Raw genomic sequence first — 15,656 nt, forward strand, 5'->3', positions numbered from 1 at the left:
CTTGCATCCCAGAAATTTTCTAGAGCACGTCAAAAAGGTGGGCAAATGCCAGAGTGGGATCGACCCACTGAGCTAAAAATGCCTTTTAGTTCCTGAAGAATCCAGAAGGCTGGCGACTCGAAACATCTTATGATGATCTTGCATTATTCTTTATTTAATTTTATGCATCTGTCATTTTACTCCCCAGGTTAAACAAACCGTCTGGAAAATTGTGCACTCCAACTTTTCAGCAAAGAGTGCTTTTAATTCTATAGATAGACACAAAAAGCTGGAGTAACTCAGCGAGTCACACAGCATCTCTGGAGAAAAGGAATAGGTGACATTTCGGGTCGAGACCTTCCTTCAGACTCTTCATGTCTGAAACATCACCTATTCCGTTTCTCCAGAGATCAATCAATCAATCAATCAGTTTTATTCGTCACAGGAGTAACTCAGCGAGTTACTGTTTGACCTGGTGAGATACTGCAGCTCTTTGTCTCTACGGTTTTAAGCAGCATCTGCAGCTCCTTCCTGCATGCTTTAAATTCTATTGTTGGTGCTCCTGTGGGACTGAGGAACTACACAACCCATGGTGCATTGCTAGTACTGCAAATGGAAAAGCAATTCTGAGCTGAGGAACCATCCCTTGCTGTTATAGGCTTGGATCGGCAACGGTGGAATGAATTGCTAATAGGCTTGGACAAATGTCAGTCAGTTGCAGCATGTGCAGCTGTCAGCCTAGGATGAGCTGCACAGTAAATAGGTTTTGAATTCTTCCAGTCTAAATTTAACTGGTGCAAGAGTCTGCAAACAGCAGGGCTGGCTAGCTAGCAAACCACAATTGCCCGCATCCAAGATTTATTTTCCTATTTTTTTAAATTTAAAAGTGGAGGAAAGCAAGGGAGCCTGCAATGCCAGCTCAGCACAACAGATCCAGGGCCAAGGAGCGAAACAATGTTTTAAACAGACCTGAGTTCATGTCTCTTAACCAGCCCGTGAGGAACCCTCATGAGGGGAGAAGTCCGGCGAAGAAGTACAGTGGGCAGGCAGGGCCACCACAGCAGGCTCCCACCGACACCAAGGATTCCGCCCAGCTACCAGAGGAGGACTGCATGCAGCTTAACCCTTCCTTCAAAGGAATTGCTATTAACTCTTTGCTGGCTATTGATATCTGCTTGTCCAAAAGGATGGGAGTCTGTGCCAGGAGCTCGTCCACCTGGAGCAGTGCCAGGCCCATCGTCAAACTGATTGGAATCACAGGCCATGGCATCCCCTGGATTGGCGGCACACTGTTCTGCCTGACCAAGAGTTACACACCAGCAGGTCAGGAGGTCCTTCTAAATCTTCTCATGGGTGAGTTTTTCTTGTTGGTAACAGAGTGGGTTCCTTGACCATTTACCTTGTCGAGATTTACTTTTGCTTGAATCACAACAGATAGACCTGAAGATCTGTGCTTTTGCCATGAGAAGGGTAAAACGCATAGGGAAATGGGTCAGTGATGGCTCTATAAGGTAACAACAGGTTCTGGGCTTGGAATCTATGTTGGAAGTTTTGCTCATAGTGTTTGCTTGTGCTTCTCTGCAATGATGGGGAGTGCAAACTCACCCCCCCCCCCCCCCCCCCCTCACCCCCCCCCCCCCCCCCCCCTCTATCATCTGGACAATTTATTCTGTGGAATTCCCAATCTTGCAGGACTGCTTGGATTCAGCTGGAATTGTAAACTAATCCTCTGGACATTGATATGTGCAGAATAGAGGGGGAACAAGCACAGGGAATTTAGATAATCTGGTGTTTTTCCCCATCAAATGTGTTTCTTTTGTTTGTGAAACAGAATGCTAGTGAGGAGGAAGTGTGTTTGACCAGGTTGGACATTGAAAGGTCATGTGATGATGGTCATGTGATGATGGTCATGTGATGATGGCCCCAAAAATACATCTAACCAAAGCTGGCAACTGCAATGGTGATTATTTGATATTATACTTTGAATATTGTGGGGCTGGAAAGGCCTTTGTCAGCATATTTCCAAAATAGTCGATCAATCCCCAAATCAGGGCATTGAAATCCATCAGGAACACCATATGGTTATATGCATGGGGGAACTTTATTCTCTCCCTGATATCTCACATACCTAATAGTCCATGAAGCTAGAATATATCCACTACCATCCATTCTATATGTTCATCAAGACCTAACAACACCAGTGTTGCATATATAAAGCATTGTTAACCACCTGAAGTGCATCAGAACAGAACATTAGTGCTAACAATCCAAACCGTGGTCAAAGAATCAAGTATTGCAGTGTGCTTGAAGAAGGAGAATGGGGCAGTAACATGGAGTGACATAGGGAGAGAATCCCAGAGCTGCCAGTGTGGGAAATGATGACACCAGGGAGAAATCCATTGCCCTTCTTGAAACCATTGGCTCTGTGAACTTGCTTGCAGATGGGGGACAAAGGTGGACGGGCAGCGTGAGGACGTTGGTTCGCTGGTCGATCCACACGTCCAAGGGAAGCAACAGCTGGAGGCCCCACTACAGCCTGGGGCTTGCCTGGAACGGGCAACACTCATAACACTAGAACAGGACTGGACTTTGAAAGTGGCACCAAACCAAGCGCCTCTTGCGTGTGGGATCAGTAGACTATTTGCTAATCGAGGATGTGCTTTGGCATGGCAATATTCAACTGGACTCTTTGTAAGAATATAAATTCACTTGTGCATTTGCACTTCACACATGTGACACTAAAAGCGCCATTGAACCATGATTACACTGCATCTAAGACTGCAGTTAAAACATCAGCTCAACTTCACAGAAGGAGAAGAGCCCTCTGACTGGGCCGCCTACCCTCAGGACCAAGCATTGACTTGGAGGACGAAATAGTCTCCCAAGTTGCAAGAAATATGGGAAGTAACATGTATGTAGGGCAGCTCAGGAGCATTGGACTGGGTTTAGCCCTTGAGGGGGGATTAAAGCCGCTCTGATCCACCGATGAATGTCGCCCATGTGACTTTATTGTAGCTGTTTCTGTGCTGCTACAAATGATGACCAGGGTGGAATGACTTGTAATGAAGCGAGTGATGAAGAAGCACATTGATTGCATAATGCTGGAGCAGTTGGCTGTACTTGACTGGAGAAGTAGTGGACATCAGGGATAGTAATGCATCCTGGGAGCAGTAACTCCCTAATGGGTGGCACAGTTGTACAATGTGTAGTTGTGCTTCACAGCTCAAATGACTGGGGTTCAATCCTAGTGTGGAGTTTGCTGTGACCTCATGGAACTCCAGTTCCCAAAGACATGCAGTTGGACGATTAATTAACTGCCATTAATTGCAACAAATATGTAGACAATGGTGGGATTTGCAGGAAGCTGATAGGAATATAAAAATGGGATTACTGGGTATTTGGTATAAACGGATGTAGGATGGTAGATTGTAAACTACCCCTGCTGATGGAAGGAGAATCAAGATGAAAATGATGGGCATGTGACATTGAATAAGGTACAAGAAAATAAATGGGAGAATGAGTCTATTGAGACGTTCCAAAAATTGCATAGACTTGAACGACTAAATGATCTCCTAAGTTTTGGGAAATATTGACATTTATATGGGACAGTTACTGACAGTGACATCAGGGGAAGTAATTCATAGCAGGGGCTGCCACTGACACAGAGCAGTGACAGGCACCGGATCAGTTTTGGTCACCCTTCTCTGAGAACAATAACCGATGCTGAAAACAGTGGGGGGGGGGGGGGGCACACATAGTAACTGACAGTGAGGGTGGTTGAATTAGAAAGAGTGCAAAGAATATTTACAATTTTGTTGCAAGACTCAATGGCCTAGTTAAGTAAGTAAGTAAGTAAGTTTATTGGCCAAGTATTCACATACAAGGAATTTGCCTTGGTGCTCCACCCACAAGTAACAACATGACATACAGTGACAGTTACGAATGACTCAGAAAACACTAAACATTAATAATAATAAAACATTAATGATAAAACACCATTATCAAGCATGTGAACCAACAAAATACCAGATGAAAGGGAGGCCAGGACTTAATTTTTTGAACTGTATTGGGGAAGGGGAGGTGAAGGGGGGGGGGGGGGGGTGGGGGGAGTGTGACCGGATAGATATAAAATCGTGAGGGGTATAGATAAGGGAAGTGTTCATAGTCTTTTTCTCAAGAAAGGGGAATCAAACAATTAAGGGCATAGGTTTATGGTGAGAAGGGATACATGTAAAAGGGTCCTGAAGGGCAACTTCTTCACATAGAGGGTGAAGCATATATGGAACAAGCTGTATGGGATAGTGGTTGAGCAGGTACAAAAACAATATGTAGAAGGCACTGGGACAGGTGCATGGATGTGAAAGCTTTGGGAGGATATGGGCCAAAGGTGGGTAAATGGGACCAGCTTCAATGGGCATCTTGTTTGACATGGAAGAGTTGGGTCAAAGGGCCTATTTCTGTGCCCTGTGCCAGTAATTGATTTGGGAATTAAAACTGACAGTGGGAGTGGTAGCTGTAGATTGGTACAGCATGGAAACGGGCTCTTCAGCCCACCAAGTCCACATCAACCAACAAGCACACATGTATACTCCTCTCACTCTAACACACTCCTATACAAGATCTGTAACTAGTACCAGCAATAATAACTGACACTGGCGGCTGTAATCGATACTGGGAGTTGATACCGGTAACTGATACCGTCGCTACAAGTAACTGATGCGCAGGTCAGTAACTGACACTGTCAGGAGGAGAAGTGAGAAGTAGTAGTAACAGCTAACAATAACTAATACTAGTTAGCAGTAACCAACGACGGAAGCAGGAAGTAATGGAAGAGCACACGTGATACTGAGAGCAGGGTCTGACAGCAGGAGCAGTAACCAGCAGCAGGTGCAGTAACAGGCACCCACTCCAGGTATTGTAATGCCCCTGTCCCACTTAAGAAACCTGAACGGAAACCTCTGGAGACTTTGCGCCCCACCCAAGGTTTCCGTGCGGTTCCCGGAGGTTGCAGGTGGTTGCCGGAGGTTGCAGGTAGTGGAAGCAGGTAGGGAGACTGACAAAAACCTCCAGGAACCGCACGGAAACCTTGGGTGGGCACAAAGTCTCCAGAGGTTTCCGTTCATGTTTCCTAAGTGGGACAGGGGCATTACTCTCACCTGTAGCATTAACTGGCTCTGGGAGTCGCAAGTTACGCGATGCGATAGCAGTAATAAATGGAAGCAGTAACAATACTGGGAGCAGGAACTGGCATTGAGACCAGGATCAGTAACTGATGGCAGTGGCCATAACTAACTATAGGATTAGTAACTGGCTCCGGGAGCAGGAACTGATACCCAGAGCAGTGACGGACTGTAACACAGGGAACAGTTCATTATACTGGTGGCAGCAACTATACCCGGCACTAGTAAACGTCAATGACTCCGGGACCACTAACTGACTGCAGGAGGAGTAATTGATGTTCAGAGGAGAAACTGATATTGGAAGCAGTAACAGGGACGAGCACCAAGAGTAATAACTGACAGCACGGAGTATTGTGCACATTTCTGGTCCCCCGACCATAGGAAGGATGTCATTAAGCTGGGAAAGGATACAGAGAAGTTGCACAAGGATGTTACTGGGACTGAAGGGCTTGAGGTATTAGGAAACAAGGAGAGAGTGGAATGGTTGGAGCATAGGAGGTTGAGGAGTGATGTTATAGAGGTATATAAAGTTATGAGGCGCGCAGATAAATGTTGGGTATATGGAACAATCTGCCAGAGGAAGCTGTGGAGGTGGGTACAATTATAATGTTTAATTGACACTTAGACGGGTGCTTGGAGCGCCAAGGTTTACAGGGAAATGAGCCAAAAACAGGCCGATGGGACTAACTTGGTTGGCATGGACATGTTGGGCCAAAGAGCCTGTCTCCATGCTGTATAAGTCTAGGCCCCTGTGCCATTGACACCAGGACAGGAGACCAACACCAGGAGTTGAGAAGGGATAACTTGAGGCAACAAATTGTTGTGGTCCAGATAGCTCCACCCAATGTTTGATGCAAGTAGATTCAGCAATTACACGCAAAAAGAAAATTGAGTAATTGCTTGCTCGTGATACATTTAATAACACTATGGTGAAAGACGAAGAACTCTTTCACAGCACGAACGTTGGTCTGAAGTGTTGAATCATCTATTTTTCCACTGCAAGATTCTAGGAATGGATTTTTTCTGCTCATCTCTGCTTTTCTGAAGCATTTACTAATTAGAAAGCTATGCTGTCCATTAATTGCCCTATTGACAACCTGTTACAATCTCTCACTAATCTAGAGCTGAAGGTCATAGGTTAAAGACTGTCCCTCCCACTGAGAGCACCTGGTCCAAAGCAAAGATCCTATAGCAAGCAAGATAGACCACTCCTTCTAAATGCAATGGGCTGACGTGTAGTACGCAACGGAGCGGAACGTGGGCCTTTTTTCCATCCATTTCAGTAACCCAACCTGACTCGCAGTGTAATCAGCGTTGCGGGGGAACAGTTTATGTTAATAAATTATAATTCTGAAAATGAGGAGAAGATTTTTCCCAAATAACTTTTATTTTTACGAGGATGTTTCCGTAACCGGCTTCCGTCTCCGCACTAGTATCCTATGGGACAGTGGCGGACTGGGTCTAAAAATATTGGTTGCCAGGAGACAAAGGGGGCCCACCCACAACTACAATGCTATCATTTAACAGGGGCCCACTTGCCATCACTTGCTATCACTTCATCAGGGGCTCACTTGCCATCGGGCAAGCTGACACCCTGGCCAAGTCCGCCACTGCTATGGGATCTTTGGTGCGGAGACGGAAGCCGGTTACGGAAATGGGGTCGGAAATGACCCATGAATCTGCCCATGACCGTACTGCGTCTTTTTCGTCGTGTGATCTATCTTGCTCGCTATAGGATCTTTGGTCCAACCCTTGATTGACTGAACTTAACAGGTCACATTTCCTTTCCATTGACCCACCACAACATTACATGACAAGTGGGAATAATATTGAAAGGCAAAGACTGCTACCATCTGGACTGCCCTGTAAACAAGTTGATGCAACCTGATATGAAACAGAGCGTGAGTGTCTTTTAATAGACCTGCTGCCACTGCATTAGGTGGAGAGAAATGAAAGATCTTTGTAAGTGAGCAGTAGATTCTTGACCTATTCTGCGGCTCAAAGCTGAAGCTAACCTGAGTAATATACCATGTTAATTTGGTGTTTCCATCTGATGAGAGAAAGGTCTGAAGATGCGCATCTCCTTTAAACTTTGCTCCTCTCTCTTTAAAGTTTTGGACATTTCCACCCTGATAAAAAAAGGTTCTGACTGCCAACCCTCATAATTCTATGCCTCTCATAATTGTTTATACTTCTGTCAAGTCTCCCCTCAACCTCCACTGTTCCAGAGAAAACAATCCAAGTTTGTCTAACTTTTCCTTAAAGCTAATATCCCCTAATCCAGGCAGCATTCTGACAAACCTCTTCTGCAATCTCTTCAAACCCTCCACATTTTCCTGTAACGGACCTCAAGACATTGCAATGCATTGACACAGGGAGCAATTGATCGTAAAGATGTACGTTATAACTGTAGTCTCTGAGTTACATCTGTGGATTAATTGTAACAATGGTCATCCATACATTTTTCATTTCAGAAATAAATGTTTTTTGAGTATTTAACATTTCCAGAAAACCTCTAATCTTTGACATAGCTTCAATGTCTTCATATAGAGAAGATTAAGGAGTGAGCTGATTGTGTATTTTAAATGAATGAATTTTTGGTGGGAGAGTCCAGAATATGGGAGATGGAATTGTCATTGATGGCTCAGCTGAAAGCTCCCATGATGCTGACTCAGAAAGTCACGCATGGCCACAGGTGTGAGAACCAGGTGCATGTCTCAGGTGCTGCAGCATCCCCAGGAGTGAGGTGTGCACTGCTTTAGGGTTGTGTTCAATGATTTTCAGCACCTCTACTATTACAAAATGGACCCTGCAGCCTGGGATCCAAGCACAAGTGTCCAAGCTGATCCACCAGGGCAGCATCAGAGGAGCATTCCCCTCCTGGAGTTGGCTTCTTGTAATTCAGGTTCCATACACTTGCTTTGATGGATGCAAATAACATTGTGCTACTTTGAAGAAGAGAAGTGAGGTTTTCCCTCGAGCCTTGACCAATATTTATATCTCCACCAATCATTCGATTGATGGAAAGATACAGCACAGAAACACTGAGGCCGAATCGAACATTGATCACCATTCACACTAGTTCTATGTTAAACGACTTTCACATCAACTCCCTACACACTAGGGGCAATTTACAGAAGCTACTTAACCCAACCTATGAGCCAAAGAAGGTTTCCCCTGTGGATTGCTTGAGTTTCCTCTCGATGCTCCAGTTTCCTCCCACATCCCAAAGACATGCGGGTTTAACAGGTTTAACCAGCATGTCTTTGGGATGTGGGAGGAAACCGGAGCATCAAGAGGAAACTCAAGCAATCCACAGGGGAAACCTTCTTTGGCTCATAGGTTATTTGTGACTCTGCTGCATTTGGGGCTTTGTTGAGAATGCATTGCATGTTACGTTACCTATATGCAGTCCAACAGAAATGTTTCATTTCAAAGCATCTCAACCTGTTCCCTTGCAACTAGGACAAGCTGTGTAAAGAGGATGTCAGAAAGTACTATGTTACACAGTGGGTAAAAGAAATGTAGAAAAGGCACCAACAAAAGGTTGTTGAGGCACAGTGTCAAGTGAGGTGACAGATTGTTGTTGTTGGGTATGGGATGTATTTAAGAATGTTGGGATCATATAACAAAGACAGGGAATGAGGTGTAGATCAGACTTGATCTTTTAACATGAAACAGATTCCCAGGGTAAACAGTCAATTTATTTTCTTACAGGCTTGGAAGTATATATGCAAATATTTTCCTGCAAGGATCCTCAACCTTCCTTGGCTGAAGGATTTCACTTTTCCTGCCGAGCTCTCAAAAGCAATTTAATGTCAATCATCTTAATCTGGGAAGCCCGTTAGACAATTATTTAATGATCTCTGCATACTGAAGCCTGACTTGTCGCGTAACCTTATTTAAACCTGTGCTTTTGATGTCATGAGTCCAGAAGTAACCTAATCAATGGAGCATGAGGAAGGAAGCACATGCTGCATTGGGTGGGAGAACAGTCAGTCCTTTCACTTCTGCTCTTGAATGCAAACCACATTGTGTTGTGATGGATATCTCTGTACTAGCCTTGTATGTGAAATGGTCTTGGTCAGACCCGCCCTGGTCTATGGAAACCTTGCAACAGGACTGAGTCATCGAGCCACTCAAGTTTGTTCCATTTGTCCATCTTTGTGCATATACCTCAATATATTGGCCGATTAGGAAAAGGGGAGATGCAGCGAGACTTGGGTGTCATGGTACACCAGTCATTGAAAGTAGGCATGCAGGTGCAGCAGGCAGTGAAGAAAGCGAATGGTATGTTAGCTTTCATAGCAAAAGGATTTGAGTATAGGAGCAGGGAGGTTCTACTGCAGTTGTACAGGGTCTTGGTGAGACCACACCTGGAGTATTGCGTACAGTTTTGGTCTCCAAATCTGAGGAAGGACATTATAGCCATAGAGGGAGTGCAGAGAAGGTTCACCAGACTGATTCCTGGGATGTCAGGACTTTCATATGAAGAAAGACTGGATAGACTTGGCTTATACTCGCTAGAATTTAGGAGATTGAGAGGGGATCTTATAGAAACGTACAAAATTCTTATGGGGTTGGACAGGCTAGATGCAGGAAGATTGTTCCCGATGTTGGGGAAGTCCAGGACAAGGGGTCACAGCTTAAGGATAAGGGGGAAATCCTTTAGGACCGAGATGAGAAGAAACTTTTTCACACAGAGAGTGGTGAATCTCTGGAACTCTCTTCCACAGAGGGTAGTTGAGGCCAGTTCATTGGCTATATTTAAGAGGGAGTTAGATGTGGCCCTTGTGGCTAAAGGGATCAGGGGGTATGGAGAGAAGGCAGGTACGGGATACTGAGTTGGATGATCAGCCATGATCATATTGAATGGCGGTGCAGGCTCGAAGGGCCGAATGGCCTACTCCTGCACCTATTTTCTATGTATCTATGTATCAAAACATAACATTAACATATTGCTCTCAGAAACTAATTCCAAACTTCCATCAAATTTGTGTACATTTTGCTTAATCTAAAATCCAGCCAAAAATAGTTCATCTACCTAATGTATCTGGTGGCCTTAATATCTTGAAGATTTTGATCATCTTATAAATTAACCTTTGCCATTCATGAATCATCCAGTAATTGTACCCGGCTCCCTCCAAAGTCCAACATATGTTTCCTGGGGTGTGGTGCCCACAGCTCAATCTTTGATCTAACTAGAACTTTGTTTTGCTGTAACTATAACTTCTACACCGTACCCCACCCTTACCACAACCCCACACCAACTTCGTATTCAAGTCTTTTTAGTGCATAGTTCTTGAAAAGCAAGGGATCTCAGCACTAAATCAGCTGTTATTCTCAAATATTTTTGCACAGCTAAAAATGCAACATAAATTTAGTTCCGTTTTTGTTCAGAGCTACAGCATGGAAACATGCCCTTTGGCCCAGTGACTCCACACCAACCATTGATCACCCCATTCACACTAGTTCTGTTATCCCACTTTCTCATCCACTCCTTACACCATAGAGACAATTTTACGGAGGTCAATTAATCTACAAACTTGCATCTTTTTGGACATAGGAAGAAACCGGAGTGCACAAAGGAATCCTATGCGGTCGCAAGAAGAACATGCAAACTCCACATAGACAGCACCCAAGGTCTGAATTAAACCTGGGTCTCTGGTGCGGTGTGGCAGCAGCTCTGCCGCCATCTAAATAGTTGTCAGGTTGTTTCCTCCAATTCGGATGTTCCACGGGTTTAGCAGGGAAATTTATGTACTATCTGTAACCCAAAACAGGCCATTTGTCTCAGTGTCCATCAGAGTTTCATACACCGCAAAAAAACAATGTTCCTTAGGCGAGACATCCAATGCTCCTCTGCTGATTGACCAGTCAGGCTGCTGCAGCCACAGGACCTGGAGATGAAGACCTATGTGTGAGTTTGGGATTCTGGCCAACTAGTACCATGTAAATCTTACACATACTGTACCTATCTGGTTCATCACACTCCCTGTCTTCCTATGATTGGTCTCACAACATTAGTGAAGTAAGTAGGTTTTTATAACAATATGCCAAGGCTTCATGGATTTTTTTCTACAGATGCTGTGATGCAAATTGAACGTGTCATTCTGGATTATTAGATTGACTTCTGGATTACTAGTTCAATTTAATTGTCCCATTAAACTATTCAGAATGGAAGCCAACAAAATTGGTATTCCATCGGGAAAACCTGCTCAAATATTCCTGTTTTAGTGGAGTTTCCTTAAAGGCATTAGCTGGGATTGTGAAATCTGGTTGGTCGCAATTCTGAATCTCATCGTCTTGGCTCTTCAATAGATTTCCTTCCCCCCCACTCCCACCGTTACTTTCACAGCCAATGGCTGCAGACTGTAGCCGTGCAGTCTTCCTGCACTGCTGAGAAAATGAACAGACTCTCTGATTGAGGTTTGTCACCAACTCTATCATCTTTAGAATGGAGAAACAAATCATTCAGAGGAATTAGTTTATTGTCCAATAATTTTACCGCAGGATTGCTCTGAAAATTAATCTTTGATTTCTGGAGACGGGGGACCATCTTGAAACACTGGCAACCGATTAATTAGTGTAGCCAAATTATAGAAATGATCAGTGTGGGTAGAGAAGAAATGCAAAGGTGGATGGTAGTTTCAGCGCAAAAGCAATTGCCTTTTGATTTGTAAGGCTGGACCATCGTACCCGTGTTGGTTCTCCTGCTGGAATACAAACCTTTCTTTTGCCCACACATCTAAGGAAGGTGGAGAGAAAATTGTCTTGGTTCTTGGTTTCTTGGCCCTCCAAAATATTCCAAATGGAATTTAAACTGGAGGTGATATCTTGTTTATCTTGTTACATGGAATGTATCAATTGCCTGCAATGGGAATAAGAGAGTGGACCACTCAGTCCCTCAAGCCTGTTCTGTGATTATTGTGCTTATTATACCAAGTGAGTGATGCAAAGAGCAAAAATAATTGAGAGAGAAGAATAGGATATGTTGCAGATGGTATTAGATGTTGCAGGATGGGAGGTATCTGTAATGGAGCATACTTGTTGCCAAATGGCTGTCTTTATTCTATATATTAATGTAGATTGTGTCTTAGCTGCAGTCTGAAGATGGGTCTCAACCCGAAACGTCACCTATCCATGAGATACAGCGTGGAAACGGGCCCTTCGGTTAACTGAGTCTGCGCCGGCCAGCGATCGCCCCGTACACTAGCACTATCCTACACACTTGGGCCAATTTTACAATTTACAGAAGCCAATTAACCTACAAACCTGTACATCTTTGGAGTGGGAGCACCCGGAGAAAACTCACGCAGTCACAGGGAGAATGTATAATCTCTGTACAAACAGCACCTGTAGCCAGGATCAAACCCAAGTCTCCACCACTCCACCACTCCTCCACACGGACTTGCACAGGGACCAAGTTCTGGATTTCCAGCACATGCAATGTTTCACAATTCTGAAGCCAATCACTTTTTCTGCTGTTGAAAACATGGTCTCCAACTTGGCCTTTCTGATATTTCTGTATGAATATCATTCCAATTATGCATCCTATTGTTTTTTGAAAATTCATGTAGAATTTATGTCACACAGTTCCTTCCAGATTGCAATAATCATCTTCCTTTTGTGTGCTCTGGATCTTTGTATAAAGCTTTTGTAAAGCTTGCTTGTTCTATGACTTCATTTATATAATGTCAAGGATTATATTTGCCTTTTTAATGAAGAGTCATTGTCTTTATTACATTTTGACGTCATGGCACCTTCAAAGATTTCTACCTATGACCCGGTTCATAGGGTCATACAGGGTGGAAACAGGTCCTTTGGCCCAATTTGCCCACTCCGACCAACATGTCCCATCTACACTAGTCCCACCTGCAGTGTTTGGCCCTTATCCCTCTAAACCTATCCTATCCATACACCTGACTAAATGTTTCAGAAACTTTGCAATAGTACCTGCCTCAACTACTTCCTCCGGCAGCTCGGTCCATACATCCACTACCCTTTGTGTAACAAAAAGTTATCCCTCAGGTTCCTATTCAATCTTTCCCCCCTCACCTTGAACCTATACCCTCTGGTTCTCCATTCCCCTACTCTGGACAAGAAATCCTGTGCGTTTACCCGATCTATTCCTCTCACTATTTTGTGCCTCCATTAAAACGACATCATTTAGTTTCAAACACTTTTCTTCATATTTCTTTCCAAATTGCCAATTTCTATGCTAAATGTAATCTGTTATGGATACATCCATTGCAACATTTTGTCCTTGTCTTCTCAATTACATATTCAGGTTTTGTGTCATCTGAAAACTAAAACTATCCCTTTATACACAGGACATTATTATTTACCAAGAAGAGCACTTGTCCAATGCTGACCCTCAGACAACAGCACTGCAGACTTTCCTCCTTTAAGGTGATCTGTATGCTCTGCCTTCAGCCCTTTGACCAATGTCCTTACCGATGCAGTCACAATTCCTTCGATGTTGCTTTCATCTTACTTTTCCGTTGTATGTATATGAAAGTCTGTATCCACGCATTATCTCCGCTACCCTCATGAATCCAACTAATTACTACATAAAATAACTTATTTGGGCTGACCTCCCCCCTCCCCCCCCAATCTTTGCACATCTCCACTCGGCATTTTAATTTCATGTTTCATGTGTTTTATGACAGAATGTGTTGGCAGAACAATTTCTCTCCTGGGATAAATGAAGTTGTATCGTATCGCATCGTAAACTGTGCTGTAGGAATGCAGTCAATGTTTCTCAGCCTTACATTTCATAGAGTACAAAGCTAAAGTTCTGGTCTACATTTTGCTGGAACAGGGAGTGTGTCGTGTGTCTCATTCATTAATCTGGTTTGTGCAACTTTCGGTTTAAAAACAAAAATTCCCAGTAGGTTAATGGAGAAACAGTAGGACAGCGGGGACCTTAACGAATCACTGAACCAACAAATGATTCTCTGAAGAGAGTAAATAATTGAGTGTTAAAGAAAGGAAGAACTGAGAAGTAGGGTGAATTTGAGAGTGTGAATTCAATGCCAAATCAGACACAAAAACAGAGAAAGAAAGGAAGCTGGGATTAAGAGAGAGGAAAAACTTAGAAAAGGAGAGTAATAAAAGCATTCAAAATGTACCGCTCACCTTTTGAAAAGTGTACAAAAATTAATGATGTGAAGGAATAACGTTTATAGCTTGTAATTATTTGCTTCTTGGGTAAGTGAGGTTGATTGGAAGTATTCAACAATTATATTTTTGAAGGAACAAGGCAGAACACATGATCCAAATGTGGTGATTCACATCTCGGGTTTTTCTTCCTTCCCAAAGTTTGCTGATGGATACTACTGTGTATTGTTTCTTCACTAGGTTTAGGTTTAGTATTTAACTGTAAGGAGGTACAGTAAAAAGCTTTATTTTGCATGCTATCCAATCAGTTCAGATCATACTGTACATAAATACAATTAAGTCACCGAGTCATAGAGCGATACAGTGTGGAAACAGGCCCTTCGGCCCAACTTGCCCACACCGGCCTACATCTACAAACTACACTAGTCCCACCTGCCAGCATTTGGTCCATATCCCTCCAAACCTGTCCTATTCATGTACCTGTCTAACAATTTCTTAAACGTTGGGATAGTCCCAGCCTCAACTACCTCCTCTGGCAGTTTGTTCCATACACCCACCACCCTTTGTGTGAAAAAGTTACCCCTCAGATTCCTATTAAATCTTTTCCCCTTCACCTTAAACCTATGTCCTCTGGTGCTCGATTCACCTTCTCTGGGCAAGAGACTCTGTGCATCTACCCGACCTATTCCTCTCATGATTTTATACACCTCTATAAGATCACCCCTCATCCTCTTGTGCTGCAAGGAATTGAGTCCCAACCTACTCAACCGCTGCCTGCAGCTCAGACCCTCTAGTCCTGGCAACATCCTTGTAAATCTTCTCTGTACCTTTTCCAGCTTGACAGCATCTTTCCTATTTCCGGTGCCCAGAACTGAACGCAATCAAACGTCAAAGTTGAGTACAGAAGGTGGAGCAAAGAGAAAGACACTGTGAAGAATATAGTTCTCAGCATTGTAGTGTTCCAGGGACAAAGTCCAATGTCCGGAATGGAATAGAAGTGAATCGGACATTAACCCTAGCACAAGGAAGGACCGTTCAGAAGCTTGATAACAGAGAAGAACAAGCTGTTCCTGAATCTGGCGGTGCACGCTTTCAAGCTTCACGACTCCTTTCAACAAAATCTGGTCCTTGTTTTTTAACATTAGTAATTGGAACGAGTTAAAAGATTGTCTGGATTAGGACTGCCAGTCACTGAACAATTGATGATGAAGGAGCAGATGTAAAGGCTGGATTATAAATCGCACTCCTGAGGCCTCTCTGCATCTCCTCTGGCAGTGCAGTTTCCAAGCCTTAGAAAACACCAGTGTTCAAAAGCAAATGCAGCACAGGAAATGATTAATAACTGCAGGGATACGACTGCATGCAAACTGTATT

General features: G+C 43.7%; 1 protein-coding gene across 1 annotated transcript in view; it reads left to right on the plus strand.

The window, feature by feature from the left end:
• The first annotated feature begins 708 nt into the window (after positions 1-708).
• Positions 709-15,656, plus strand: part of plpp7 (phospholipid phosphatase 7 (inactive)) — a 34,377-nt gene continuing 19,429 nt past the window's right edge. The window contains exon 1 of the mRNA XM_033048667.1: positions 709-1,332. Within this exon, the coding sequence (XP_032904558.1) occupies positions 891-1,332 (442 nt within the window). The 5' untranslated portion in view covers positions 709-890. The remainder of the gene's footprint in view (positions 1,333-15,656) is intronic.

Source organism: Amblyraja radiata, chromosome 32, assembly GCF_010909765.2.
Source record: "Amblyraja radiata isolate CabotCenter1 chromosome 32, sAmbRad1.1.pri, whole genome shotgun sequence".
In the NCBI taxonomy this organism is placed as follows: Eukaryota; Metazoa; Chordata; class Chondrichthyes; order Rajiformes; family Rajidae; genus Amblyraja; species Amblyraja radiata.